Below are 27,613 nucleotides of genomic sequence, written 5' to 3'. Positions count from 1 at the left end.
AAGTTCTCAGCCTAACCAAGAAAGAGAATGATATGGAGATATGAAACTTACAAGTTATTCCACACTTTTCAGAAAAGTGTGGAATAATTTTCATGGCTACACATCATTCTCTTCTTGGTTGGGCTGAGAACTTTTCAGCAACCCCTTCGTACAGTGCAAATAAACAAGTGGTTTATGCTCAATTTCAGGAATTATTTATTATTTTAAAATAGCTAACCTATTAATTGCTACTGCACAATGCGATTAATCACGATTAAAATCTTCCTGCAGCCCTAAATTTTTAAAAAGTGTTCAATACTTGTACAATGTACCTTATATATACTTCAATCAGAACTAAATCCAACCATGGCAGTGGCACCATGAGTTTCCATTCCTTTTCCCTTCCTCTCTTTTATAACCCAGTCACCATAGAGACAGCCCTTGCTTGAAGGCCCCAGGCCACGGCTCTCTTCAGAGCATGGTCCACCTTTGTATTACAATTGGAATGCAGGCAAACTTACTGCTTTCTTTAAAGCATCTTAAGAAACCAAAGCAGTCTCTGCACCTAACCCAGGTCTCTCGCAGCATTCTCACTAGACCATCAGTTAGACATCTTGATGTTCTACTAAACCTCGTTATTCAGCACAAATGATTCCGTATATATGTCTGCAGTGGTGTCAATCTGACACCTGCAGCCTCTGAAGCAGAACAGCATCATGACAGGAAATATGTATATAATCCTTTAAGAAGCTCCTAAATTATGAGAAAAATATTCAAACAAAATTTACCTTTTTCAAAAGTGACATCCAACTTACATAAGTAAGGAGGCAGGTCCTGTAGAAAAATGACAAAAAAAAAAGAAAAAGATTTTAGTTCAGACACACTGATTTTGCTTCTAAAGCCTAAAATTGCTTTAAAATGTAAGTTCTCTTACATGGTCAGTATATCAATTGCTGCAGATCAAGCACAAAAGATTGTGAATTTCATGAATGCACGTCTTAACTCTGAAGGCCAATTAGCTGCAGGGTCCAGAGACAAAGGGTTTTACCGCAAGCACTGGATTAGCGTGCGCTAGCCAAAAATCTACCGTCTGCTCAAAAGAAGCAGTAGCGGCTAGCACATGCGGCATTTTTGCACGTGCTATTCCACGCATTAAGGCCCTAGCGTGCCCAATATATGTAGTTCTGCCTGATGCAGAAAAATTCGGACAAACAAATTTCAGGTGTCACCCCTACTGTACCTTTTCTGTTCATTACAAGCTTGGTAATATGTACTTCATACAAATACAATGTCTGTAGCATAGCGGACCTTCATTTTAACTTATCTCCAGAAATGCCAAGAACCCTGGCTAAGTCCTTTGTTTACGCAACTATGGATAGACAAAAACTTAAATGCAATGTAATAATGAACCAAATCTGTTTATGACATCATCAAGCAAACCACTTTACATCTATCCTGCTGCTGTTTAATGCAATAGACATTTTAACAAGTGATCAGTGACTAATATTTCTCATCTAGGGGGTCTTTTACTAAGGCACGCTAGCCGATTTAGCACGCGCTAAATGCTGATGTGCCCATAGAATATAATGGACGCTTTAGCATTTAGCGCCCGCTAAATCGATTAGCACACCTTAGTAAAAGAGGGGGCTTGTAATTATATAATAGACCCTGCAGCAAAAGATTCTTCCGCACAAAGATTTTAACAAATAAACCAGTAAACTGTTTAATCATCATTGCTAGATCACCTATGAAGCCTTCTATAGATTCATCAAAATTTATATTCAATTAGTCATAAGTAAAATATTACATCAGCCCTGTGTTATCCAATTTTTCACTAAAATTCTGCTGCTGTCAGCATGACAAATATTAATAGGCATGCCAACTATGGAAAAGGAAAATCAGTGACATTGGCTCTGTATCATTTCCTATCTAAAACATTTTAAATACTGGCAGTCCTCGGGTTAAGAACGAGTTACGTTTTTAAAGCTGTTCTTAAGCTGGATTTGTGCGTAACTCAGAACTTGTAGATTTTCGGATTCTCACTGCCTACCTTTGCTCCCAGTTGACAAAAGGGCCAACTGTCCCTACCAGTGTTCCCTCTTAAGGTACAGCATGCACAAACCACACACTGTTCTTAAATGTGGCCATGCATGATTCCTGAATATGCTACAGGAGAAATTTAGGAGTCTATGCCACTGGAAATACTGCTTAGTGAAATCAAATGAAGCCATAACAGTGTTCTTAAGTATGAGTCATACTTAAGTTGGGCATCTGTAACTCGGGGACTGCCTGTACCGAACAAAATGGCACTATTTTTGCATTTTAGCATATGCTAAAACAGAAAGAAGGAAGGGAAAAACCCCACAAAACTGCTCATCTCTAATGCCAATAGGTATGCTGCAATTAGTATGAACCAATGTTAAAAAAAAACCCCCACAACTCAATAAAAAGAACACCTCAAAATACTGGTTAGATTATAATTCTTAAAGTTACTAAAAATTAAGAGAAAAGGTTCCACTCAAAAAGGCACAAAGCAACACACCATCATAGGATCTTCCTCGGTGCATAATTAGTAGTGAAACGGTGCAAAACACTTAAATGATAAATAAATAAAGTGGAATCCAATCACATACACACAGTATATCACTGCACAACCCTTTGAATGAAAGGGCTGTGCAGTCATAATGGGTTGCTCGTGTGTGAGATTGGATTCCACTTTATTTGAGTGTTTTGCACCGTTTCACTATTAATTATGCACGTTTCACTATTAATTATGTACCGAGGAAGATCCTATGATGGTGTGCTGCTTTGAGCCTTGTGCTCATGCACGAGTTAAAGCACTGAACGCTTCGTGTTTATTTGACTTAGGCAATTCACACTGAGGACTTCCAATTCAAAAATCAGTTTTATTGTTTAATTTTTGATTGGAATCTTTTCTCTCAATTTTCAGTAACTTTAAGAACTATAATCTAGCCAGCAATTAGTATGAACAACATGCAGACAACAATCAAACGTTGTCCATGATACTAGATATTCAATCAACAGTAGTTAGCAGACTACGGTTAAACATTACTGTACTGGCACAGTATTGTCCAGTAATTTTTGTACGCATGAAAAGACAGCAGTGATTCTACACTCTTGTGTTGGGATGCAATTCTACATTAAGCAAGCACAAGCTCATACACATAGTCTTTTGCATCATCCGGTAATAAGACTGCTCAGTGACCAGGTATCTTTTACTGCAAGATTCTTTTACTTACGCAGTATGTGAGATCAGATATGTTAACGTTAACCCCTGTTGACCTCTTCAGATTCCCATCGTGTGACACAACCACCTGTTCGTCTTTTGTCAGGTGACAGTCCAGCTCTAGCATGTCTGTCCCGAGGTTAACAGCACTACATAGTGATAGAAACAAGAACTACTGGCTTGTGAGAAATATTTTGGATAACATGCCCCAACATTAAATATTTGAGGGCCTCTATAAAACTGCAATACTGTATGTAAAACATTTTCAAAAGCTTAGTTGAAACCTATATCTAGAATACAATGGGTGCATTGACTGGCTGCATGTAGTCAGTGGATTTTCAGCCACCTAAATCTAAGCACCATATGCATTATAGATGCATAAAGAGGTAAAATTGGGGAGCATGTTGTAAACCAACATGAAAGCACTTTGTTTAAAACAAACAATCCATGCACAACCAGCATGCCAATAAAATGAATGATCTACATCATTGTTTTAGTGCATATGTTTAGTTGAACAACCCGACATTCAAACACAGGCTTAGAAAAAAGTATCTTTGCAGTAGGTTCCCTGTTGAACACGTACCCCTAGATGTAGCTCGCTTCATTGGCTCCCTGTCCACTTCCGCATAGTTCAAACTCCCCTTACTGACCTACAAGTGTACTCACACTGTGGCTCCTCAATATCTCTCCTCTTTAATTTCTCCCTACACCCCACTCCGAGAACTCCTTTCTTTCTCTGGTCTGTACCCATCTCCTCTACTACCAACTCCCGACTCCACCCCTTCTGCATTGCTGCACCATATGCCTGGAACAACCTGCCTGAATCAGTATACCAGGCTCCATCCCTGATGGTATTCAAATCCAGGCTCAAAGACAACTTTTTGTTTAGGTCCTAACTCTTGCAACTTGTAATACACTATATCTGTTCTCATTCCCTCTGCATCCCCTACCCTCTCTAACTCTTTTTCATTTGTTTGTCCCTTCATGAATGCCTTATATTGATCCACCCTATGTCCTGTGTGTCTGTCATAACTTAGACCGTCTCTTGCGTGTTTAGCCACTGCCCGCGGTTTTGTGCACTGTGTCAGTGAGGAAGAGGGAGCCGGCCCGAAGATAACGCTGCATCGATCGCACCGTGGACCGGCAGCTGAAGAACACTGTCTCGGGTCTGGTGCACGTGCTGGCAGGAAATTTCTGCGGACCAGCGGTTGAAGAACACTAGTCTAGTCTATATTTTTTTCCAGGTAAGACCTCCTTTTTTTTCAGCTGGTAATACCTCTTATTTTTAAAGATAATATGTAGAAATAGAAATAAAACAAAATAAAATGAATCCAAATGATACCTTTTTTTATTGAACTAACTAGAGCATGGTTAAATTAGTTTTCAAAGGTAAATTAGCTTTCAAAAATCTGTCGAAGGATTACCTTTGAAAGCTAATCTAACCATGCTCTAGTTAGTCCAACAAAAAAAAGGTATCACTTGGATTCTTTTTCTTTTGTTTTATTTCTATTCCTACATATTATCTTTAAGTGTGGACTAACACGGCTGCCATACCGTTTCTCTTATTTTTAAGAAATGATATTATACACTACTTAGCATAATCTGCAGATGAATCATGGTAATTTGATTTAAATCATATTGATTTAAATCACAATTTAAAATCACTAGTCAGAAAGACTTGATTTAAATCATGGTTTTCCACAGAAAGATTTTTGCTGTGAAGTAGCATGTATGTCTACAAACACAAATTCAGTTTTGAGAAATGCAAAAATCAAGCATCTGTGATAATATCTTCTAGATCAGGGGTGCCCACACTTTTTGGGCTTGCGAGCTACTTTTTAAATGACCAAATCAAAATGATCTACCAACAATAAAATTTAAAAAAACACAAAGCACACTGTACGCATAGAAAATGTTAATCATCATTCCTATTCCAGGGTTTTTCAAAGAGGTCAAAGCAGATGACTCTATGCACTATCACCTCAGTAACAACCATACAAAAATAGACAAATATACCCCCCTCCCTTTTTACTAAACCACGATAGCAGTTTTTAGCGCAGGGAGCTGCGCTGAATGCCCAGCGCTGCTCTCGACACTCCTAGGCTCCCTGCGCTAGAAACCTCTATTGCGGTTTAGTAAAAGGGGACCTTAGTGTAAAATATAGACAGCAGATATAAATTCAGACACATTTTGATCACTAAATTTAAAATAAAATCATTTTCCCTACCTTGTCTGGTGATTTCATGAGTCTCTGGTTGCACTTTCTTCTTCTGACTGTGCATACAATCTTTCTTCCCTTATTTTAGCCTGTATGCTTCCTCTCCTCCAGACCTCATTCCTTCCCCCAACTTTTCCTTCCTCTTCCCTGCCCTTTCTTTCTCTCTGCCTCCCTTTCATTTTTTTCTGTTTCTCTTCTTTCCTTCTGTCTCCCTGCCTGCCCTTTTTCTTTCTTTCTCCCTGCCCTCCCCCAAGCCACTGCCACTGCCATTACCATCGGGGACCAGGACCCAAACGCCACCAATAACAGGCCCCAAGCTCTCCCTGCTTCGGCCAACCAGCATTCCTCTCCCCGACGTCAATTCTGCCGTCGGGAAGAGGAAGGCTGATCAGCCCAAGATCGTGATCAACCTATTGGGGAAAATGCTGCCGGGTCCTGCCTTCGCGGAAACAGAAAGTAGGCAGGACCCGGCAGGAAGAAGAACAAATGCTTCACTAACCTGTCTCCCGCATTAGCCCGTAGCGAACGCTTGCTTCAGGGCTCTCAACATGTGCGTGCCGGCTTCCCTTCTCCCCTCCCCCGGACATAACTTCCGGTTTCGGAGGGAAGAGAAGAGAAGCTGGCACACACACGTTAGAGCCCGGAGCATAAGTTCGCTACGGGCTGAAATCTCCAAGCCGTTTTTTTGGGTTTTTTTTTTAATGTTCAGCAGCGGCAGATGACAGCTGGGCGGACCGCCCAGCTAAAAGGCCCTAGGGAGAACACTGGAGAGGAAGGCTGATCGGCCCGTAGATCAGGACGGCAACACGAGTCTATCACAGAGCCCAGGATGGGCTCCGCGATCGACTCACGTTGCCTTCCTAAGCTACTGGTCGATCGCGATCGACGCGTTGGGCACCCCTGTTCTAGATAGAAATATTGCCAGTGACTTTATGAATGGATTAATGGAATTATTTTTTTTCCCTGAAAGAGTATTAAGATTTTGAAAAATACAAGAGAATATAAAACTGAAACATCAATGAAGTTCATAGTACATCAGTACATGAATTAATACAAAACATAGAGTTACAATAGTTGTTTGTATGCTTACATTCAAAACCAATGGAACAGAGAGAAATGATATGAAGTAAGGTTTCAACATTAAACACTGCTAGAACATGATTGCAAATATGGTAGCAAAGGAGACCAGTGTCTACTGAAAAAGACTGTGGTTCCAAATTTCTTGGCAAGGACCAATTCATATTTTTAGTAATGTGAGGAAAGAGAGCTAGTTGACTTCCAATTAGAAAGAATGAGCTTAAGCGCTATAGAGAGAAGAATATCAAAGAGTTTAGTATGATTTTCACTTAGAACCATTCCTGGAGCGTGAGACTTGAAAATTACTATGGAGAGAAAGATAGCTTGGATATAAAAAATTTGGAATTAGCTGTAGCGTCTTTGATTTTTGTACGCTGTGCATTCTTGATTTCTTATTTTTGACCGACAAGTTTAGAAATTACTGTCGGTTTCTCCGCTTTTTTCGTTGTTTCATTTGTATCCTGCTCCTGATGAAGACGCGAAACGGAGCTCTGTCGAGTGGTGATATTCTTATGTTTGATTGAGCGGTGAAGTGTGTGTGTGTGTGTGTTTGGGGTTTTAACATTTTGGGACCCTGGATGTATGTTGTAGTGCTTGTGCTTTTTTACTAGTTGATTATTAAGTTTTGGCACTTGCACTTTAGCATTTGCACCTTATATTTATTCTCACTATTGAATTTTTGGATTGGCATTTCATATATATGTATACACTTTTATAGTTTGATTATTTAGTGTTTGTTTGGTTGTTGTATATCTGCTCAGGCAACGTTTTTTATCTTACAATGATAAGAATTTTTGCACTTGCACTTTATATTAGTATGTTAATAATTCTTTTGGGGCTTTTTTAAGGTTGTTTATATATATATTATTTATTCTATAAAACCTATGCACTAACTTATAAATGTTCATGTAAGGTTGTTTATATAATGTAAGGTTGTTTATATATATATTATTTATTCTACTAAACCTATGCACTAATTTATAAATGTACATGTATTTATTCACTAAAAAATTCTAAATTGTGTGTGATTAATCTATTAATTCATCAGTTTATTAATTTTCTTTTTCATTCCCATCCCACACACTTTACTTTATTTATTTTATACTGGTTTAGTCTTTAGGGAATGTATGTTGTTTAATTGCCTTCATTTCCCTTCTTCCTGAGTGCTAAGTCTGACATTTTTCTTTTGGGTGTGTTATTATTTTCACAGGAGGTGAATTTTGTTTTGGACTATATGATGTATGAGGCAACTCTCATTTAGACTGATGTCTGGTGCTGGTCACCTTTGAGATTTTGCCTGAGCCAGAGGTTTACGTGATCTGCGATGGGCTCATACTGATGTCCATTACTCTAAACCCTGTTTCTTCCCATTAAGTAATTGTTTTGTCAGACTTCCCACTTTCAGGTTTAAGGTGTTTTAGCCAATTTCTTAGTAGCTTCTTCTCTAGGTTTATATTGGCTATATATTTTGAAAGGGTTTTGTTACTTTGCTGTTCTGTTTAGGATGTCAGGGAAGAGCGTCCTATACAGAATCAGGCCTAGGCCCATCCAAAATAAACCCAATTCTGTAACCGATGTCCATGTTACAGAACCGGGTTACTATGGTCGCGGTCGCTATACTTATCGCGGCAAGGGATTTCCCTGCCATAATAAGTATAGCGGCCATGGCTGTCAGTCCTCCCACCCCCGTATGATCGCAGCAAGAGGGAGCCCAACCCCTCCTGCCCGATGACCGCCCACCCTCACGTACGATCGCGGCAGGAGGGAGCCCAACCCCTCCTGCCCGATGACCGCCCACCCTCACGTACGATCGCGGCAGGAGGGAGCCCAACCCCTCCTGCCCGATGACCGCCCACCCTCACGTACGATCGCGGCAGGAGGGAGCCCAACCCCTCCTGCCCGATGACCACCCACCCTCACGTACGATCGCGGCAGGAGGGAGCCCAACCCCTCCTGCCCGATGACCCCCCACCTGCCCCTGATGATCACCAGCAGGAGGGTGCCTAACCCCTCCTGTCGGTAGGCCCCCCACCCGCACCAATCACAGCAGGAGGTTGCCCAATCCCTTCTGCCGGACCTATATGGCCCAGGCGCCTAAGGCTCCTCCTAAGGGCAGGGCCTTAGGTACATGGTTGCTTCTTGAACTTTTAGAATGTGTCATTTTTACCTGACAATATTGCTTGCAAAGAAATCATATGGAATAGAGAAGGACATGGGGACAAATTTTTCCCCCATCCTTGCAGGAACTCAATTTCCCCACCCCATCCCCACGAGTTTTGTCGCTGTCCCTGTCCAATTCCTGTAAGCTCTGCCTTAATGGCACAAGCCTCAAACACTTTAAAATTCTAAGTTTTCGAGGCTTGTGCAGTTAAGGTAGAACTTAAAGGAATGGAGCAGGGACAGGGACAGTGACAAAACTTGGGTGGGGAAAAATCTGTCCCTTTGTCATTCTCTAATATGGAACTAAATTTCAGCCAGAAACTATCCCATAGGCACTTCACTAATAACCCTTGCCACAGCTCTGTTTTTAATCTTGCTAATTCATTTAAAATAAAGGGTCAAGCTAACTAAATCATCTTTGTTTCTATGTTTTCCCCAGTGATTTCTACTACATTAATACATTTTCTCAGTATAGTGGTCCATCTGGAAGTAAGAGAATGTGAAAGTTGAATACTGTACTACAAAAAGTAGGTTAAGAACATAAGAAGTCGCCTCTGCTGGGTCAGACCGGTGGTCCATTGCGCCCAGCAGTCCGCATCCGCGGCAGCCCATCAGATCCATGACCTGTATGTGATCCCTTAAATTTTGCCTTGATACCTTTTCTATATCCTATCTTTGCCCTTATCTGTATCCCTCGATTTCTTTATCTGTCAGGAATTTATCCAATCCTTCTTTAAAAACCCCGTAGTGTGCTCTGTCCTATCACAACCTCTGGCAGCGCATTCCAGGTGTCCACCACCCTCTGAGTGAAAAAGAACTTCCTGGCATTGGTTCTAAACCGGTCCCCCTTCAGTTTCTCCGAGTGCCCCCTTGTTCTTGTGGTTCCCGATAGGTTGAAGAATCTGTCCCTCTCCACCTTCTCTAAGCCCTTTATGATCTTGTAAGTCTCTATCATGTCTCCTCTGAGTCTCCGCCTCTCCAGAGAGAAGAGCCCCAGCCTCTCCAACCTGTCTGCGTATGAAATGTTTTCCATACCTTTTATCATTTTCGTCACTCTTCTCTGGACCCTTTCAAGTATCGCCATGTCCTTTTTGAGATACAGTGACCAATACTGGACACAGTACTCCAGGTGCGGGCGCACCAATGCACGATACAGCGGCATGATGACTTCCTTCGTCCTGCTTGTAATGCCCTTCTTAATAATTCCCAACATTCTATTGGCTTTCTTGGAGGCTGCTGCACATTGTGCCGTTGGCTTCATTGTTGTGTCCACCAGCACACCCAAGTCCTTTTCAAGATTACTGTCCCCCAGCACTGAACCCCCCATTTTGTAGCTGAACCTTGGGTTCTTTCTCCCAATATCTCTATATTAAATTGCATTTGCCATTTATTTGCCCACTCTTCTAGTTTGCTTAAATGTCCAAAAGTGCTACATTTGGTGCTTCCTATAAATAATGCTCATAAGTGGCATCTTGCTGCACTTCTTTGAGCGAGTAAACAGGCAGATAGATAAGTGACCCAGTCGACATTGTATATCTGGATTTTCAGAAGGTGTTTGACAAGGTCCCGCATGAACGACTACTTCGAAAAATTGCGAGTTATGGAATCAAGGGTGAAATACGTGGATTAAAAACTGGTTGGTGGATAGGAAACAGAGAGTAGGGGTAAATGGACAATACTCGGACTGGAAAAGCGTCACGAGTGGAGTGCCGCAGGGTTCGGTGCTTGGACCTGTGCTCTTCAACATATTTATAAACCTGGAAATTGGTACGACGAGCGAGGTGATTAAATTTGCAGACGACATGAAGTTATTCAGAGTAGTGAGGACACAGAAGGATTGCAAAGACCTCCAACATGACATAAACACGCTCGAGAAATGGGCATTGACATGGCAAATGAGGTTCAACGTGGATAAGTGTAAGGTGATGCATGTTGGTAACAAAAATCTTATACACGAATACAGGATGTCCAGGGCGGAATTTGGAGAAACCTTCCAGGAAAGAGACTTGGGAGTTCTGATCGACAAGTCAATGAAGCCGTCCATGCAATGTGCGGCAGCAGCGAAAAGGGCGAACAGAATGCTAGGAATGATTAAGAAGGGGGATCACAGAGAGACAAGATGGCGACGGGAGTGGACATGTGAGTTAAAGCTCCCGCTCTAGCAGTAACATTTTACCTTTGGTAAAGTTTTCTTCAGTTTTTTCGTTGATGCCTAAGAGGAGGGGACGGCAGAGGGTTATCCCTCTCCCCTTGGCCGCGACTTCAACTCCGTGTCAAGCTGCGATTACATCCTATGCAGTCCCGATGGCGTTGGGCGGATCCGCTGCTGAGCTCCAGGAACAGCTCAGCCTGGACGGCGACGCGTCGCTGAGCCCTCTGGGACCTGACCCCCCTCCTCCCCCGAGCAGCGCAACGGAGCTGGGATTTCCTGTAGAGGGATTTCGGCAACAGCCGATCCAGGAGATAACGCCGTTGCAGGCTAACTTGGAGAGAAGAACGGAAGGAGGAGGAGGAGCACTGCAGGCAAGCGGTGGTGAGAATGGGGGAGGTGAAACCCGGGAAGGAGAGCGGGAAACCGGGTTACCTCATCTCAAGCCGCTTGTGAAACCGGCGGTGGTTACACTGGATTCACTGTGGGGAGCAATTGAAAATGTTCAAACAGTATGTATTGGATTTATTTCCTTGATGGCTGAAGTTTCTACTAAAGTTAAAAAACTGGAAACTGTTTCTCATGACCAAGTAAAACAAGTAGGAGACATTGAAAAATCTATAACCGAGATTAAATCTTTTAAATAACCAGCATGCAAAGGATAAAGATTTTCTTCTTCGTAAAATTGAAAATCTGGAAAATCAAAATAGGAGTTTAAATTTGAGGATTTTAAATTTTCCTATGTCTAAATTTAAAACTCCTAGGGAATTATTTAAGGATTTCCTGGTTTCCATATTAAAAATTGTGGAACCGAATATACCACCTCTGCAAAAGATTTATTATCTAAAAAGGACAATAAAAGAGCCTGAAACAACTACTGAACAAGATTTAACAATTTTCTTGGAATCATCAAATATTGAAGTGTCCGGACGAGCTACACTGATAGTATCTCTGATATTTCATCAGGACAAAGAAATGATTCTGAAATTGTATTATGGTCTAAAACAAGTTTCTTTTTTGGGAGAAAGAATATATATATATCCGGATGTTTCAAAATGGACTCAGACTAGAAGGAAAGAATTTCTTACATATCGGGAAAAAGTCTTATCATTAGGAGCTTCTTTTCAGTTAAGATTTCCTTGTAAATGTTTTGTTGTATTTCAAAACAATAGATATATTTTTTATGATTCACAGCAGCTACGTTTCTTTCTAGAAGGTAAAGGAGTTTCACTTGTGCCATAGTGATTTTCGGTATAACTCAAGTCTATCATTATTATTAAACCATCGGTTGTCACTTAATTTCCTTTAAATATTTAATATGTGATCTTTCCTGGAAGAATTTATTTTTCTTTGTCTCCTTTCTCTTTTATTGAGGACTATGTTAAAAAGTTTGGGTTCTTTTCCTTTTTTGTTAATATATTGATCCAATAATGAAAATGGATTTATTTCTGTATTATTTCTTTTTTTTGAATCATTATAATTACTAAAAGAAAGATTGGATGTATTAATATCGTATATTGCCTGATAAGCACAATTGTTGTTTATTTGAAAAATTTAAATAAAGAATTTAAAAAAAAAAAAGAAGGGGGATCACAAACAGATTGGCAAAGGTTATCATGCCGCTGTACCAGTCCACTTGAAATACTCTGTCCAGCACTGGTCGCCGTACATGAAGGACACAGTACTACTCAAAAGGGTCCAGAGAAGAGCGACTAAAATGGTTAAAGGGCTGGAGGAGTTGCCGTACAGTGAGCGGACTGCTGGGCACGATGAACCACTGGTCTGACCTAGCAGTGGCAATTCTTATGTTCTTAATACATGTAAACAAATTGTATAACTCTTGCAACATCTCTGCTACATACATTAAAAAATCTATTCTGTCTGCCAAGAACAAAACAAAAGCATTCATTCCTGTACTTACTGCTGAAAGGCTGCCATTGTATTCTCCAAATTTTCTCCTGCACCTATAAAGTTAAAATTAAAACTTTTTAAATGGTAACAAGATACCACAGAAAAGATTTAAATACTTGTGTAGCTTTTTTTTTTTTTCATGCTGTCTGCATCTAAATTTGTTATTTTCATAATTTTAACCCAGATTCTGTGGGGAAAAACACTCATGCCTAAAAAATTTAAATTTCCAATACAAAGAACATTCTTCATAGCAAATATAATTGTGAAAGGGGAACAAGTTAGACTGAATAGCCCTTTTTTGCAAAAGAAAGAAAGAAAACAGACCATTTTAAGGTGTTAATCAGTTTTTTATTCCACTTTTACCTATTCAGTTCAAGGTTGGATTACATTACAAGAGGTTGAGTCAGTTACCCAGGAAGTTACAATTGATAGTTTGACAGGGACATTCAATAGAGCTGCTAGTACAACGTAGATCTGTACAATTATTAACACAATTAGGTCATAGTTACAAATACATACCGTGTTTCTCCGAAAATAAGACAATGTCTTATATTAATTTTAGGTCTAAAAAACACACTAGGGCTTATTTTCAGGGTATGTCTTTTTCTCATGTACAATGATCATCTCTCCCTTCCTCTCCTCCACCCCAATTCTTCCTTTTTCCTTTCTCTCCCCCACATGTGCAGCATCTTTCCTCTCCTCTCACTCATCCCCTTGTGCCTTAACTATTCAGTATGTTTCTATCCCTACCTACCTATTACAATCACCTGCAACTATCCAGGGAGTTTTCCCATATTTTATATCTTCCCACTGCCAACTTGCTTTACTCAACTCATCGTAGGTAATGTCCTCAACCAGGTACCACATACCAAGCCACAGTCCAAATCCCTAAAATTTCAAGTCCTATACTCACCTATTTGTTTTTACCATAGTACAATAACGAGCCTCTTTCCTCTCAAACAGCATCTCTCCATCCCCCTCCCACCACCACCACCGCTCCTCCCGTCTGCCCATCTCTCCCTCTCATCCGAACTCCGCCGACCCTCCCACTGCGAGACCTGCGACATACCTCCCTTCAAACAGCAGCACTCTAAATAGGCTGCTTTGCGGCCTTCTCCCATCAGGGCCTTCCCTGTACCGCATTGTTGATGACAGAAATCATAGTGTAAGCAGTAGTTGTTTCCAGCATTTTGCTAATTGATATTGAATGGATAAGGTAATTTGCTTCATGTAAGGATTGTCAATTTAAGACCCTACCTAATGCTGATGACCTGCTTATTTTTATTACTGAACCACTATTTCCATTCCTGTACTCCTTCAGAAGGTTTCAGAGTTTTCTTCCTTTTCCGGTTATCATATTAATTGGAATAAATCAGAAGCAATGCCTCTGAACGATAACACATTTCAATCTGACCTAGGTCCTATTGCGTTGAAATGGTCCCCGGTACAATTAAAATACCTTAGTATATTATTTCATAATCACAGAGATACTTTAATGTCTTTAAATTTAAAATCCCTCCTTACTAAAATATCTACTCTGACTACTTGCTGGTCTCCATTTAATCTTTCATGATGGGGGAGAACAGCAGTTAAAATTATCCTATTATTAACTATGTCTTAGGTATGCTTCCTAGATTTGCTAGTCGATCATTTTATAAAGGATATTGACTCTCTCCTCTCAAGATTTATTTGGCATAATAAAACCTCCTCAAATTGCTCTTTCCACCTTAAAATTGCCCAAGAAACAAGAAGGGGTTAGGATTTCCTGACTTTCATAAATACCACCTTGCTATGTTTCTAAGGTACTTAGGGCTCCTTTTACGAAGGCACATTAGTGGTTTAACACACATAATCACATAATAGTGCGCACTATACTGCCGGTCACTAGCCGCTGCCGCCTCCTCTTGAGCAGGCGATAATTTTTTGGCTAGCGCGGGGGTTAGTGTGTGATTAAAGTCGTTAACGCGGCTTTGTAAAAGGAGCCCTTAGTGTTTCTATGGTACTTAGTGGATGGTTGATCACCCCCAGGGATCGACTCCACCAGCATGGTACTTAATAGAATCTTATTTAGCCTCAATTCCACTAAATTGTATTTACCTTTCTTCCTGTGACACTATCACTTTTACGAAATATGCTATTCAGGCTTTTGATAAAGCCTCACCTTTCCAGTGCAAATTCTCTCTGTTCCTCTTTGGTTCAATCCAACTATTAAAATTGGAGGTAAAGCAATATGTTGGAACATTTGGATAGAACATCATATTTGGTATCTTAACCGACTTATTCATAATAATTCCTTTCTATCTTTTCAACAATTACAATCCAAGTATGACCTTCCCTCTATGGAATTCTACAGATGGTTCAAATTACAGCATTGTTTAAGAAAATGAAAATGGCCTATGCAACCAGGCACACCTTTACTTTCTAAATTTCTGGAATTCTGTCGTCTTGGTATCTCCCATGGACATACTACTTCTCTGTTCTATAAATTTTTTATATCTCCTTCTTCTGCCACATCCTCTTGTTTCAAACGTCTCTGGGCCTCTGAGTCTTCCTGGGCTGGGGAGGATGATCAATGGTTTTATTTTTTCCAACACTCACAACGCCCCACTCTCTCTACTAGCCTTATGCAATCCTTATACTGTTTCTTTCACAAAGCGTATTGGACCCCCAGCAAGTTACATAGGGCTCACTTACTTGATTCAAATAAATGACCTTAAAACACATGAATGTCCTATCATCTTTCCGTTCTGAAAGTCTGTATGGAATATCATATATTCTTTACTTCCTATTACTTCCCCAATTTCTTTTGATTTTATCCTTTTTCGTTCTCTTGCTCTGGCTCTGGACAAATGGCAAGCAAAATTATTTGATATCTCATTGCCCTTACAATACAAATGGTTCTTTCCCATTGGAAATCTGCCCAGTTACTAAATAGCTCCTTTTGTTGGGCAACAGTATTAATGATCCACAATAATGAATGTAAAGCTAACTCACTTACACATAAAGGTTACAAAATTAATAAAATATGGTCCCTACTTAGCGCCATGTCTTTTGACCCCTAATTTTTAACTACATTCCAATTTGTTTGCCTGCTTTTTATTAAGGCTTAGTCTAATTTTTTCTGATTACCAACATAGGTATCTTTACTACACTATACTCTACTCATACGGTCTCCATGTGTGCATGAGGTTTTTCTCATTTATATGGCTACATATATATATTTGTATATATTGATTAGCTTTGGATTCTTATTGTTCCTCTGTAGCATCCTTTTTGTTATTTGTACCAAGATTGATGTATAATCTCCTTTTCTATTTCTGCTCTCTTGTTTTTTCAAAAATTCAATAAACAAATTTTTTAAATGATAAGGTAATTTGCCAGGTAGACTTTATACTGTTGCATGCTGGGAATTTTAAGTGGAAAAGATTTCAGGTGGAATATCTGTAGGAGGCACCCTGAAGTAGGGTGGCTAACTGTGAGGTAGTCAGGAGCACTCCCTGTCAGGATCTCAAAGGCAGTGATGCCTAATTTAAACTTGATCCTGGCAGTTATGGGCAGCCAATGTAGTTTCACATAGTTGGGTTGCAGGTGTTCCAATTTCCATAGTCCGTATAAGAGTTTTACTGCTGTATTTTGAACTAGATGTAGCTGCAAAAACAAGGCTTAAGAGCAAAGAACTAGCGTTACATTACAGTAGTTAGTCAAGATAGGATTAAGGATTGCACTAAAATTCAGAAAGCCTCTGTTTCGAAATATTTTCAGTACAAATGAAGTTCTTTCCTATTTTTTAACGGTGTTCCTTTCAAAGATATTCTATTTTAAAATGTGAACTGCATTGACCCATTCATGGATAAAATGCAGTATATCAAGCATAAATAAATTAAAATAAATAAAAAAACAAGATTTGTCTGCCTTGAAGACAATGGGCTGCAAGCTGTTAACTTCCCAAATGAAAAGCCCAGGGGAGCCATAGGAAAATGCATTAAATATCAGGGTTAATAATGCTGTTGAAAATAGAGGTGGGTCTATTTGAGTGTAGTAAAGTGTGTTGAAAGGGATATTCTGAAGGTGGGGATTTCTTAGATGTTTATCTGGAAGTTGGAGAAGTATTTTGGGGTGGTTGGGATGATGAGGTTACTTCTTTCTTGTAATCTTAGGATCTATATGGTAGGTCTTGAGATACAATTTTGGGTAGGGTTTGGGGGGGGTGGGAAATTATAGTGGTATAATAGGGGAAATGTTAGGAATAAAGGGATGGTTGAAAGGAAAAGGTACTCTCTATCTAGCTTTGAAACTGAATGATCAATTGATGTTAGGGTGGAACTTGGTCAATGGCTGGGATGGCCGAGTTACACAGATTTTGATGGAGGTGTATGTGGAATGGTTAATAAAAATGGATCCTGGTTAATTTTATATCTTGGAATGTGGGGGGAATTAATTCTCCCATCAAACGTACTAAAATTTTGCAACAATTACAACGTCGCAAGGTGGACGTGGCCTTTCTCCAAGAGACTCATTTAAATGATATTGAAGATATGAAATTGAAACAATGGTGGGTTGGGGAATGTGTGGCAGCTTCTGCACTAAGTAAACACAGAGGAGTAGCGATTTTGTTTCGTAGGGGTTTAGTGGATAATTTAAAAATTTTGAGTAAAGATGGAGAGGGACGATATGTACTCTGTCAGGGGGTTATAGCGCAACAGAATTTTGTTTTTTGTTGTGTATATGCTCCAAATGATAGTGACCCAGGTTTTTTTGTCAACTTAACTCGATTATTACTGCCTTTTGCTCAGGTCTCTTTAATTATTGGGGGAGACTTAATGCTGTACATGATTCTAATTTAGATTGCACAGGGCCATGGGGTACTATGCATCGAATAGGGGAAAGGGAGATACAAAAATTTAGTGAAAATTTAGAATTAATAGATTCTTGGAGGGTATTACATGTAATTGAGAGGGATTATACCCATGTATCTCGAGCACATGGTACACAATCTCATACTGATTACATTTGGGTTACGGATTCGGTGTTTCAGAATTTGGTACAAACAGATATAGGTCCTTATACAATTTCAGATCATGCATGGGTATATGCGAGATAGCAGAATGGTAGGGGGTTTCAAAGGAGGTGGCGATGGGTGTTCCCGCTTGCATTATATAGGGACAAAAAATATAGAGAACGACAATTGAGTACATGGGTAGATTATAAGAGGCATAATGCTCATGCAGAGGAGGATCCTATCTTATTTTGGGAAGCTGCAAAGGCGGTGTTGAGAGGAGACACAATAAGTTATAGTTGTCATGTTAAAAAAGCTCAGGATAGGGAAATTTTGCTTTTGGAGAAGGATATTGTAAAGGTTAGGAAGAAATAAGGGCATTCGGATGACTCAACGCTTAAACAAGAGTTGATGGAATACCAAATAACTCTAAATTCTCTTCTGCATCAGCGAGCACATAAATCTATAGCTTATTATAAATATCAACTGTATAAACAAGGAAATAAAGGGGGAAAGCTATTAACCCGTTTGGTTTCATCTAGATTGGGTCCCAATAGGGTTAAATGAACAAGGGAAACGAGTTATAACTGATCCGGAAATAGGAGATATTTTTTTTCGTTATTACAAGTCTCTTTATGGCCCTCCATCAGAAAGGGGTTAAAGAACATAAGAACATAAGAACTGCCATCTCCGGATCAGACCTTCGGTCCATCAAGTCCGGCAATCCGCACATGCGGAGGCCCCGCCAGGTGTACACCTGGCGTAATTTATAGTCCACCATATCTTTATATGCCTCTCTTAAGGAGATATGCATCTAGTTTGCTCTTGAAGCCTAGGACGGTCGATTCCGCAATAATCTCCTCTGGGAGGGCATTCCAGGTGTCAACCACTCTCTGAGTGAAGCAAAACTTCCTGACATTAGTCCTGAACCTGTCCCCCCTTAGCTTCATTCCATGTCCTCTAGTCCGTGTCAAATTGGACAGTGTAAATAATCTTCTCTGCTCTATTTTGTCGATTCCTTTCAGTATTTTGAAGGTCTCGATCATATCCCCACGCATTCTCCTTTTCTCAAGGGAGAACAATCCTAGTGTTATAAGTCTATCCTCATATTCCAGTCTCTCCATACCCTTCACCAGTTTTGTTGCTCGTCTCTGCACCCTCTCCAGCAGTTTTATATCCTTCTTTAGGTAGGGAGACCAATGTTGGACGCAGTATAACAAATTAACAAATTCATATTTAGATGAGATAAAATTGCCATGTATTTCTGAAAGTGATAGGAAGCGTCTGAATGAGCCAATTACTCCAGAAGAAGTGTACTGGGCAATTGGGAGTAGTCCTCTGCTGAAGGCGCCAGGTGAGGATGGTATGCAAATAGAGTTTTATAAACTCCTAAAAGAAGAGATTATCAATCCTCTTTCAAGGATGTTTAACATCATGGTTGGTGCAGAGGCTTTGTCTGATGGTATGAATACGGCACAAATTTTGGTATTGCCTAAGCCGAATAAAGACCCTGAAAAGGCGGGATCATATCGGCCTATTTCTTTATTAAATACGGAGGCTAAATTGTTAGCGAAGATTATGGCAAATAGGATGGCTTCTGTTTTGCCCTCCCTCATTCATGATGCCCAAGTGGGATTTGTGAAGGGAAGAAGAATTGCTAAAAATATGAGAAAATTATTGATATCTTTGGAACAGAGGGCGATGTATAATTTATCTTCAATGCTGGTCAGTTTTGATGCTGAAAAGGCATTTGACAGGGTACGATGGGATTTCCTATATGATACATTGAAAGTGTATGGTTTTGACGGTTTTTTTGTATCTGCAGTCCGTGCTTTGTATGCACATCCACAAGCTAAATTGGTGTTAAAAGATTTTGAAACTGAAAAGTTTTCTTTCTATAGGGGAGTAAGACAGGGATGTCCGTTATCTCTGCTATTATTTGTGCTTACTTTGGACCCACTTATTAGGGATATATATGCATCTAAATGAGGGATTGATATTGGAAACACGACTTTTAAACTTTCGGCTTTTGCAGATGATATTTTAGTACATCTCACAGACCCTTTCTCTTCTTTATTGGAATTGATTAAAGAATATGGTGATTATGCAGGTTTTCGTATAAATTTTGGTAAATCTGAGGCACTTGCGTCCTCTGTTGCAGTAAAGGCTTTATGGGGGTCGGAATTTCCATTGACTTGGGCACAAGGGCAATTTATGTATTTGGGGACAGTAATGTCTATGTCGACTTCTCAATTATATCGTCTTAATGTGGATAGGCTTCAACAGAATATGGAGATTTTGTTAGATACCTGGCAGGGGTTGCCCCTTTCTTTAATGGGTCGCATCTGCTTGGTTAAGTTATTTATCTTTCCTAAATGGTTGTATTTGTTACAAACTTTGCCATTATGTTTATTCAAGAGGGATTTAAAGATCTTTTATTTAAAAAATTACTCATTTCTGTTGGGCTGCTAAGAAACCTAAATTAAAGATGACATATTTGCTTGGTAATTGGAATAGAGGGGGGTTGGGCTTACCGGATATGCAGATTTATAATTATGCGTGTTTACTTCGTCATTTGGGTGATTGGATAAATATGACAAGCATTTATACTCCACTTCAGATGGAACAGGAGTTTTTGGCTCCTTATGATATATTTGCGTTACTACATAGTGCGAGAAATGCGTTACCATCTTTTATTCGTTCAAGTGTTGTATTTAATACTTTACAGAAGGTATGACGTTGGTTTGTGCAATAATTGGGAGGAAATCCAATGGTTACTGATCTCTTGCCTTTGCAGGGTAATCCGGTTTTTCTTCCGGGTAGAGATTCTAGGGAGTATAGATTATGGGGTACAAGAGGAATTTTAAGATTGGAACACATACTGGGAAATGAGGGGGAACTATTGAATCGTACTGAATTAATGGCTAGGGTGGGAGAAACTTGGGGAGCGCAATTTGCATGCATACAAGTGGAACATTATGTGAGATCTCTTGACAGAGTGCAGTTGAGTATGCATTTGGGTGTTAGATTGAGAGAGTTCTTTGCTCAGGAGGAGGGGATGTCTCTTTCGGTGTCTTATATTCATTCTATGTTGCAAAAATTACAACCAGGCAAGGACTATCAGAAAAAATTACAACTTAATTTGAGACATTGGGATGTTGCCCGTACTTTAAGAGCGACACCTGGAGTGACATCTTGTTCATGGTTAAGGGAAACATATTATAGGGTTATATTACGTGCCTTTTACACACGAACACAATTGTTTTATAGTGGGGGTCTTCATACTCCTTTGTGTCATAAATGTGGGAAGGAAAGTCATCCATTAGGTCATGCATTTTGGTTTTGTCCCATAATTCAGCACTACTGGAAACGAATAATAAATTATATGTCAAAAATAATTGGAAGATCATTGCGCTTCACTCCTTCTTTCTTTATTTTGGATTTGCCAGAAGCTCTTGGCCATTTACCAAAAGGAAATAGGGTGTTGTGTAGAAAAATGAGTCTCTTGGCTAGAAAATGTATATTACGATATTGGACGATCCCCGATCCTCTGAGGTTCTGGCATTGGCGGAACCAATTACATCAGTTGGCCATTTGGGAAGCTAGAGATGCAGGAATTGTAAGAAAGCAAAAGTTGTTATTTATATAAATTTGGGATTCATATTTGCAAGATTTGCATCCTAAGGGTCGTAATGCGATTTTAAGTTGGATCTCTTAATTATTTTGAAATTATAAAAGCATGAACTCAACTTTAAACTCCAGCAATCTTTTGGGCTTCCCAAAATTAAACTATTCCATTAATACCCTATGTAACATTCCTCATGCATAACTCTTTACTGTACATGAACCACCACCTACTATGGTTATAATTTCTGTACAAGATCATGTTTACTCAAATCAGTAGGATATACAACCTCAGCCTCAAACAAGTCAGGTTTCCAGAATAGGATGTACATGAATTCTAACTATGCAATATTTCACATCAGAAAGAAAAAAAGTCCAATATTCAAAAGCAATTTTTTTTCCACAGATCTCAGCAGCGTTACCCAGGAATACTGTCTTTGGCATTCACTGGGAGTATTTATTATACTCTACCATCTTCATCAGTCTCTAAAAACAATTTTTTTTCTTTCCAAGAGTTAACTTTTATGAAAAAAATTCTTAGAAAAAGTATAAATATCCTTTTAATACGGATAATTTGTGTATAAAAACTTAGGGCTCCTTTTCCGAAGGTGCGCTAGGGATTTTAGTGCATGCACAAAATTACTGCGCGCTATAGCCAAAAATCTAGCGCGCTCAGGAATTTAACATGTGCTATTGCGCGTGTTAAGGCCTAAGCACACCTTTGTAAAAGGAGCCCTTAAAATCTGTTATGTACAATTTTATTTCTGCATTTTTCTACTTGCAGCATAAAACAAAGCTGAAGTTTGGAGAGTTTGGTAGGTTACTGAAAGCAGAAACAGCAGCTTTAAATTCTCCAATGAAGTTAAGCTCCCATTTCAACTTCAGCACTAATACAGTGTGTTCTCGCCATTCACGGTAGTATGGTTCCTGAAAATCTCCACAAACCATTAACGTAATTTGCAAATAATGAAATAAAATCTCTATGGAGAAAATAGATATTAGGTTCCAGCCATACATATGGTCCCTCAACACCAGGGCTGTGGAGTCAGTACATAAACCTTCAACTCTTTTATTTATATATCTATATAGGTGTTATACTATATGCAAGGTGTGGCTTCATAGGATTTTGTGAGTGGCTATTATGGATTTGACATTTGTGTTTTGTGTGTGTGACTGAGGTATTCTATTAGCATGATTTTTCTATGCAGCATTTGTAGTAATTCAGCTTGTTCAATTGTCTCGATAGTGTTTATGTTTATTGACAGTCAATTCAGAGCAGTTTACATGACAGTGGAAGGGCTATGTGTGAGGGGGAGGGGAGACAGAGGTTTTGTTGATCCTTATCCACAGACTATTGTTTCTTTTTATACTTTAATAGATTGATTTCAGTATAAAATCATACCTATTTGAGGTTTGTGTGGATGTGATCAGAGTTCATGGGGATGGGGCAGGGACAGAGTTCACAGAGATGAGGACAAACTTTGTCCCAATATCATTCTCTAGGTGACACTTTCATTAATATAAATATCATTTTGTAATCAAAGAACTCGATTATCAAAATATATCTATATTCTAAAAAGTAAAACATATCCTTAAAAAATGGATTAATCAAGCCATTATCTGTGAAATAAGAAATTTAAGCATTATAATATTCACATGCCATACAATTTCACTCTATTAGGAGTTGGAATTGGCACATTTTCACTGACTCCAACTCCAGTAACCCAAAAATTGCTTCCAACTCTTGACTCGAACTCCACAGCCCTGCTCAAAACTGCAGAAAATGAATAAGTGATCCTATGGGGAAAAAACAGGGTTAGGCTCCTGCATGGAACAGCATTCAACAAAATCCATATTGGCCATTCAGAATGCTACAAACTTTTTTTTTTATTTGCGTATTGCTTATAGAAGTAATATTCATAAAGAAAAAAACCTGACACAATGCTGCTTATACAGCAGAAGTAACATGCTTAAAAAAAACCAAATAACACAGAATAGTGCTGGGATAATAAATACTGTAAAGTATTGCAGAACAGTAGCAATTAGTCTGCTCATCAGCAGTGCTGAATACTTTACATATACCATGATTCTTTCACAATTTGGTCAAAACAGTACAGACTGGGAAATGCACATATATAAAAGGCATGGTATTATGAAAACATTGTTTGAAAAAAGAAAAATCAAACAAAACCACACCCACAGCTTTACACTGTATTGTATCACACAAGGTCAACTTCTGTCAGATCTGGAGAGGGACAGCCTTGCACCTCCAGAATGACAGTAGAAAATGAAAACGCTGAGGCTGGTAGGTGGACTTCGGTCTGATCAGCTTCTGGTGCATGAGTTTCACTCCCAGGACGTTTGGTGGCCATTTCCAGAAGCAAACACCAAAACCGTGAAAGCAAAAAAGGCTGATTTTAAATACACATGTATGTGAATACAGTGGCCCTAATGGTGAATAACAATCACAATTCACATGCCCACAGATATGCAAAATAGTGAATACTGAAAGCATGAATAGTGAGAACACACTGTACTAGTACTGTACAATAACTGGTTAAGATCGGCTTCTATGCAACATGGGCAGTGTCAATCACTTGGTACTGCCCATGTCTGAGTAGAAGCCAATCACTTGCTTCCAAGGAAACTATTAAGCAGTAGCATTAATAAAGTCTTGGAGCCTCTGTGTAGCCAAGAACAAATACAGTAATCCTCTTTTGTATTTGCTGAACTGAAGAATTAGCTACTGTAGCAAGTATTCTCTTTTTAGTAAAAATTTAGAAACACTATCTCTCTCTCTCTCTTTTTTTTAGCCAACCTGAAACAGAGAGAACATATCAGGTTAGCCTTAAAAAAAAAAAAAAAAAGCGTCTAAACTGGCACTTTGCTGAAATTCGAAACTTTCTTATTTCAAAAGCATCAGATTGTTCGAGAAAACAATAATTTGATTACTTTTCTCATTGACTCCTGGGGGTTTGCATCATGAGAACACAGTTGCTGTTGTGCTCACTACGCAAATGAAAAGCAACACAGGTTAGAATAGTAGCACTTAACCACATACTTAAAAATAATACAGACTATCACAACTATGGGAAAGAGAAGAACATTATAAGTTGCATTACAGAAGATGGGCTGTACAGTATAACTATCGTGGATAAGTGTAAGATATAATACCTAGGATTCTGCATTGCAGTTGTAATATATATAATGCACTGCAAGCAATGCAGTTCTTGCTCCTGCCACACATCAGTTCCTCAGTGCACCCACCTCCTGTAACCTCACTTTTTAGCTTCTCTACATTATTATTGTTTGGTACTCCCAGAATACTAACTGCATTATCCCGGCAGATGTTTCCTTCCTCCTCAGCTGAAATCTCCGCTTTCCTCCTATCCAGTACTCACCCCCTCGGTGAGAGATATGCTTGCACCTAAACTGCTGCTGTTTCTTCTTGTGCAGCAAGGTCGGGCACTTAAGGAGCAGCGCCGAAGTCAGTACGTAACCACCCACTGTGGAAAGCAAGTACAGCGCCACCGACATACCGTCCACCTCACATGAGCTACCCACAAGCAGGCAAGGTCTACAAAACGTGAGAGCCCTCTAACACAGCTGAAAACCAACAAAACACACACACACACAAAACGAAACCCCAGCGCGTCCGCTGCCCGGCACTCGTCGTCACCCAGCTATCGCGCAGACGCAGCAAAGCGAAGACGGTACCTTGTGCGCTAAGAAGCAGGGCGCGTGCGCACAGGAGTTGCGTCACTTCTCGTATAGGGTATTTTAAGGGTTAACAATCGAGCTCAGACGGCCAGGTCCCCTTTCATAGGAAAGGAGTTTGTTTGTTTTTCATCCAGGAACTGGTTTTAAAACCTTTTTGGGAGACTTCTGGTCCCCAACAGACCACAGCTTAATTATACACCGAATTAAAAAAATAAAACAAAAAAAAAAATCCCCCAACTTTCTACTACTTGTTTTCAGAAGGTTGTTGGTTTCAGGGCGTATCCTCTAGCTCCAGTTTTGGGAAACAGCTACTGTACTTAACTATGTAAACACACCTTAAATGTGTTTGTGAAATAGTAGCATTTGGAAGATTAAAAGAACCATTCTATCCTACTCTTATCTCCAAGGATCTCAGCAGGAGATAAGTGTTCCATTTTTTTTGCCTATGCTCTTGGTTAATGCGGCAGCTGAACTGTGAACATTTTAAATACATCGCAAGTGGTGAAAAATTATTTTAAAAGTACAAATCATAATCCTTTGCACATATGCGGTGAGTGTCTTTCAACAAGGATTTTTCCCTAGGAGGATTCTTACCTGAGTATATGTGACTACAAAAGGTTCCCATTATTTGGGAGCAGGGGTCATCATGTGTGTATAACATTTCCCTACTAGGAGTTTCATAAGAACATAAGAATTGCCGCTGCTGACATTTTCCGACGTCTTCAAAGCGAGTCGAGTCGTTTGGGGAATCGCCCGATGGGAGCGCCGGCTGAGAGGAGTGTCTCGGCGGATACCCCCGGGCTGGATGTCACGCTGAGCCCCAACGTCAGGACGCCTCCCCTACAGCCGTTGCCGCTGGGAGCTAGCTCTCCGAGGAAGGAGAGCATGTCTGAAGAGGCAGAGTTTTCTTCCCGAGAGGCCAGTGAAGCGGAGGGCTTGCTACAGGAAACAGCACAAGGGGAATTTCTCCTTGTAAGAAAACCAGCGACCGGGACAACTGTGCCTGAGGGTCAACAAGGCTCAGGGGAGGTAAAACACTCGGATGAACCAATTAACATTGCACAAGTATTTTCCTTTGCCCCTATCCGACCCCCAGAGGTTACACTGGAATCGTTATGGGATTTGGTTTCTAGTCTGGGTAATTCTCTCAGTCCTCAGATAAAGAATTTGGATAAAGAATTAGAAGTTCAGAAAGAAGAAATTAAAATTGTGAAACAGGACATTGTAGTTATAAAAACTGAGTTTCAAGAAGAAAAGAAGGACTTAAAAATGTTAAAGAGCAACCAAGATCTGATTGTGAAAGATAATCTTAATATGAGAAGAAAATTGGAAGTACTTGAAAACAATAGCCGGTTTAATAATTTGCGTTTGATTAATTTTCCAAAGGTTGCGTCAATTCCTCCAGGAGAAATGATAAAACATTACTTTCTGGAAAATTTAAAAATTCCAGAGAGTTCATTTCCACCATTGTCAAGAGTGTACTATTTGCCTAATAGTAAAAATCAAGACTCTCAAAAAAAAGATGGGGATGGCAGACCACAGGAAAATCTTTTGGATGTTACTGCTTTATTGGAACAATCTGATAGAGAGGTGGCTACTCCAGCCACTCTCTTACTGACTGTAGCTTTGGCTCCAGACAGAGATTGGATTCTTAAACTTTTCTTTAAAAATAGATCCAAGGATTTCCTTGGCTTCCATATTCAAGTTTTTCCTGATGTTTCGAGAGAAACTCAGAAAAGGAGGGAATTTTTATTGTTAAAACCTGGTGTGACCCAGATGGGGGGGTTATTTTTTCTTAGATACCCTTATAAGTGTGTAATCAGGTATAATTCCCTCAAATATATTTTCTTTGAACCGTCTCATTTGACTGCTTTCCTCTCCATGAAGCGCCTTGAAAAAGGAGAAACATCTGTGTCTTAATTAATTGAGCTCTCTTACAGCACCAGATGACATGTTTGGTTAAATTTGTTATTGTACTATATTTACTCCTAATTCCTTAATCTTGGATCCATTGTTGAGGACTAGTGTACGATTAAGGTGGATCTATTACCTTTCATGTAATTTTGGTTTATTTTCAAGTTTGAGAATAATCAATGATATGTTTTCTTGATTGCACTTTTCTGTACAAGATTGTAATGCTTGTTAAAATTTTTTAAAATCTATAAATAAATAAATAAAAAAAAAAAAAAAAAAAAAGAATTGCCGCTGCTGTGTCAGATCAGTGGTCCATCGTGCCCAGCAGTCCGCTCACACGGCGGCCCTTAGGTCAAAGACCAGTACCCCAACTGAGACTAGCCTTACCTGCATACATTCTGGTTCAGCAGGAACTTGTCTAACTTTATCTTGAATCTCTGGAGGGTGTTTTCCCCTATAACAGCCTCCGGAAGAGCGTTCCAGTTTTTTACCACTCTCTGGGTGAAGAAGAATTTCCTTACGTTTGTACAGAATCTGGCATCTGTATATAGTGTCAATCAGAAGCCATTGTCAGCGTGAGACTGGAAATTAACAGTAACTCCAGTCTACGAGGGAGTT

At 39.6% G+C, this 27,613-nt stretch overlaps 1 protein-coding gene across 4 annotated transcripts in view; it reads right to left on the bottom strand.

Annotated features, from left to right (window-relative positions):
• GDPD1 (glycerophosphodiester phosphodiesterase domain containing 1) overlaps positions 1-25,758 on the bottom strand; it is a 52,898-nt gene extending 27,140 nt beyond the window's left edge. The window contains exons 1-4 of one of the 4 annotated variants that reach the window (XM_033922943.1): positions 25,676-25,758; positions 12,752-12,794; positions 3,240-3,375; positions 768-813 (exon numbers count right to left, since the gene is read on the bottom strand). In XM_033922943.1, coding sequence (XP_033778834.1) covers positions 768-813; positions 3,240-3,375; positions 12,752-12,794; positions 25,676-25,742 — 292 coding nt within the window. In that variant the 5' untranslated portion in view covers positions 25,743-25,758. Of the gene's footprint in view, positions 1-767; positions 814-3,239; positions 3,399-12,751; positions 12,795-24,692; positions 25,057-25,675 lie in introns of those variants that run through there. The other 3 variants (XM_033922941.1, XM_033922942.1, XM_033922944.1) reach the window with 3 other exon arrangements.
• Positions 25,759-27,613: the final 1,855 nt, after the last annotated feature.

This window comes from Geotrypetes seraphini, chromosome 15 (genome assembly GCF_902459505.1).
Source record: "Geotrypetes seraphini chromosome 15, aGeoSer1.1, whole genome shotgun sequence".
Classification (NCBI taxonomy): Eukaryota; Metazoa; Chordata; class Amphibia; order Gymnophiona; family Dermophiidae; genus Geotrypetes; species Geotrypetes seraphini.
The sequence above is the reverse complement of the archived record's forward strand: the minus strand, read 5'-3'. Positions and strand labels throughout refer to the sequence as shown.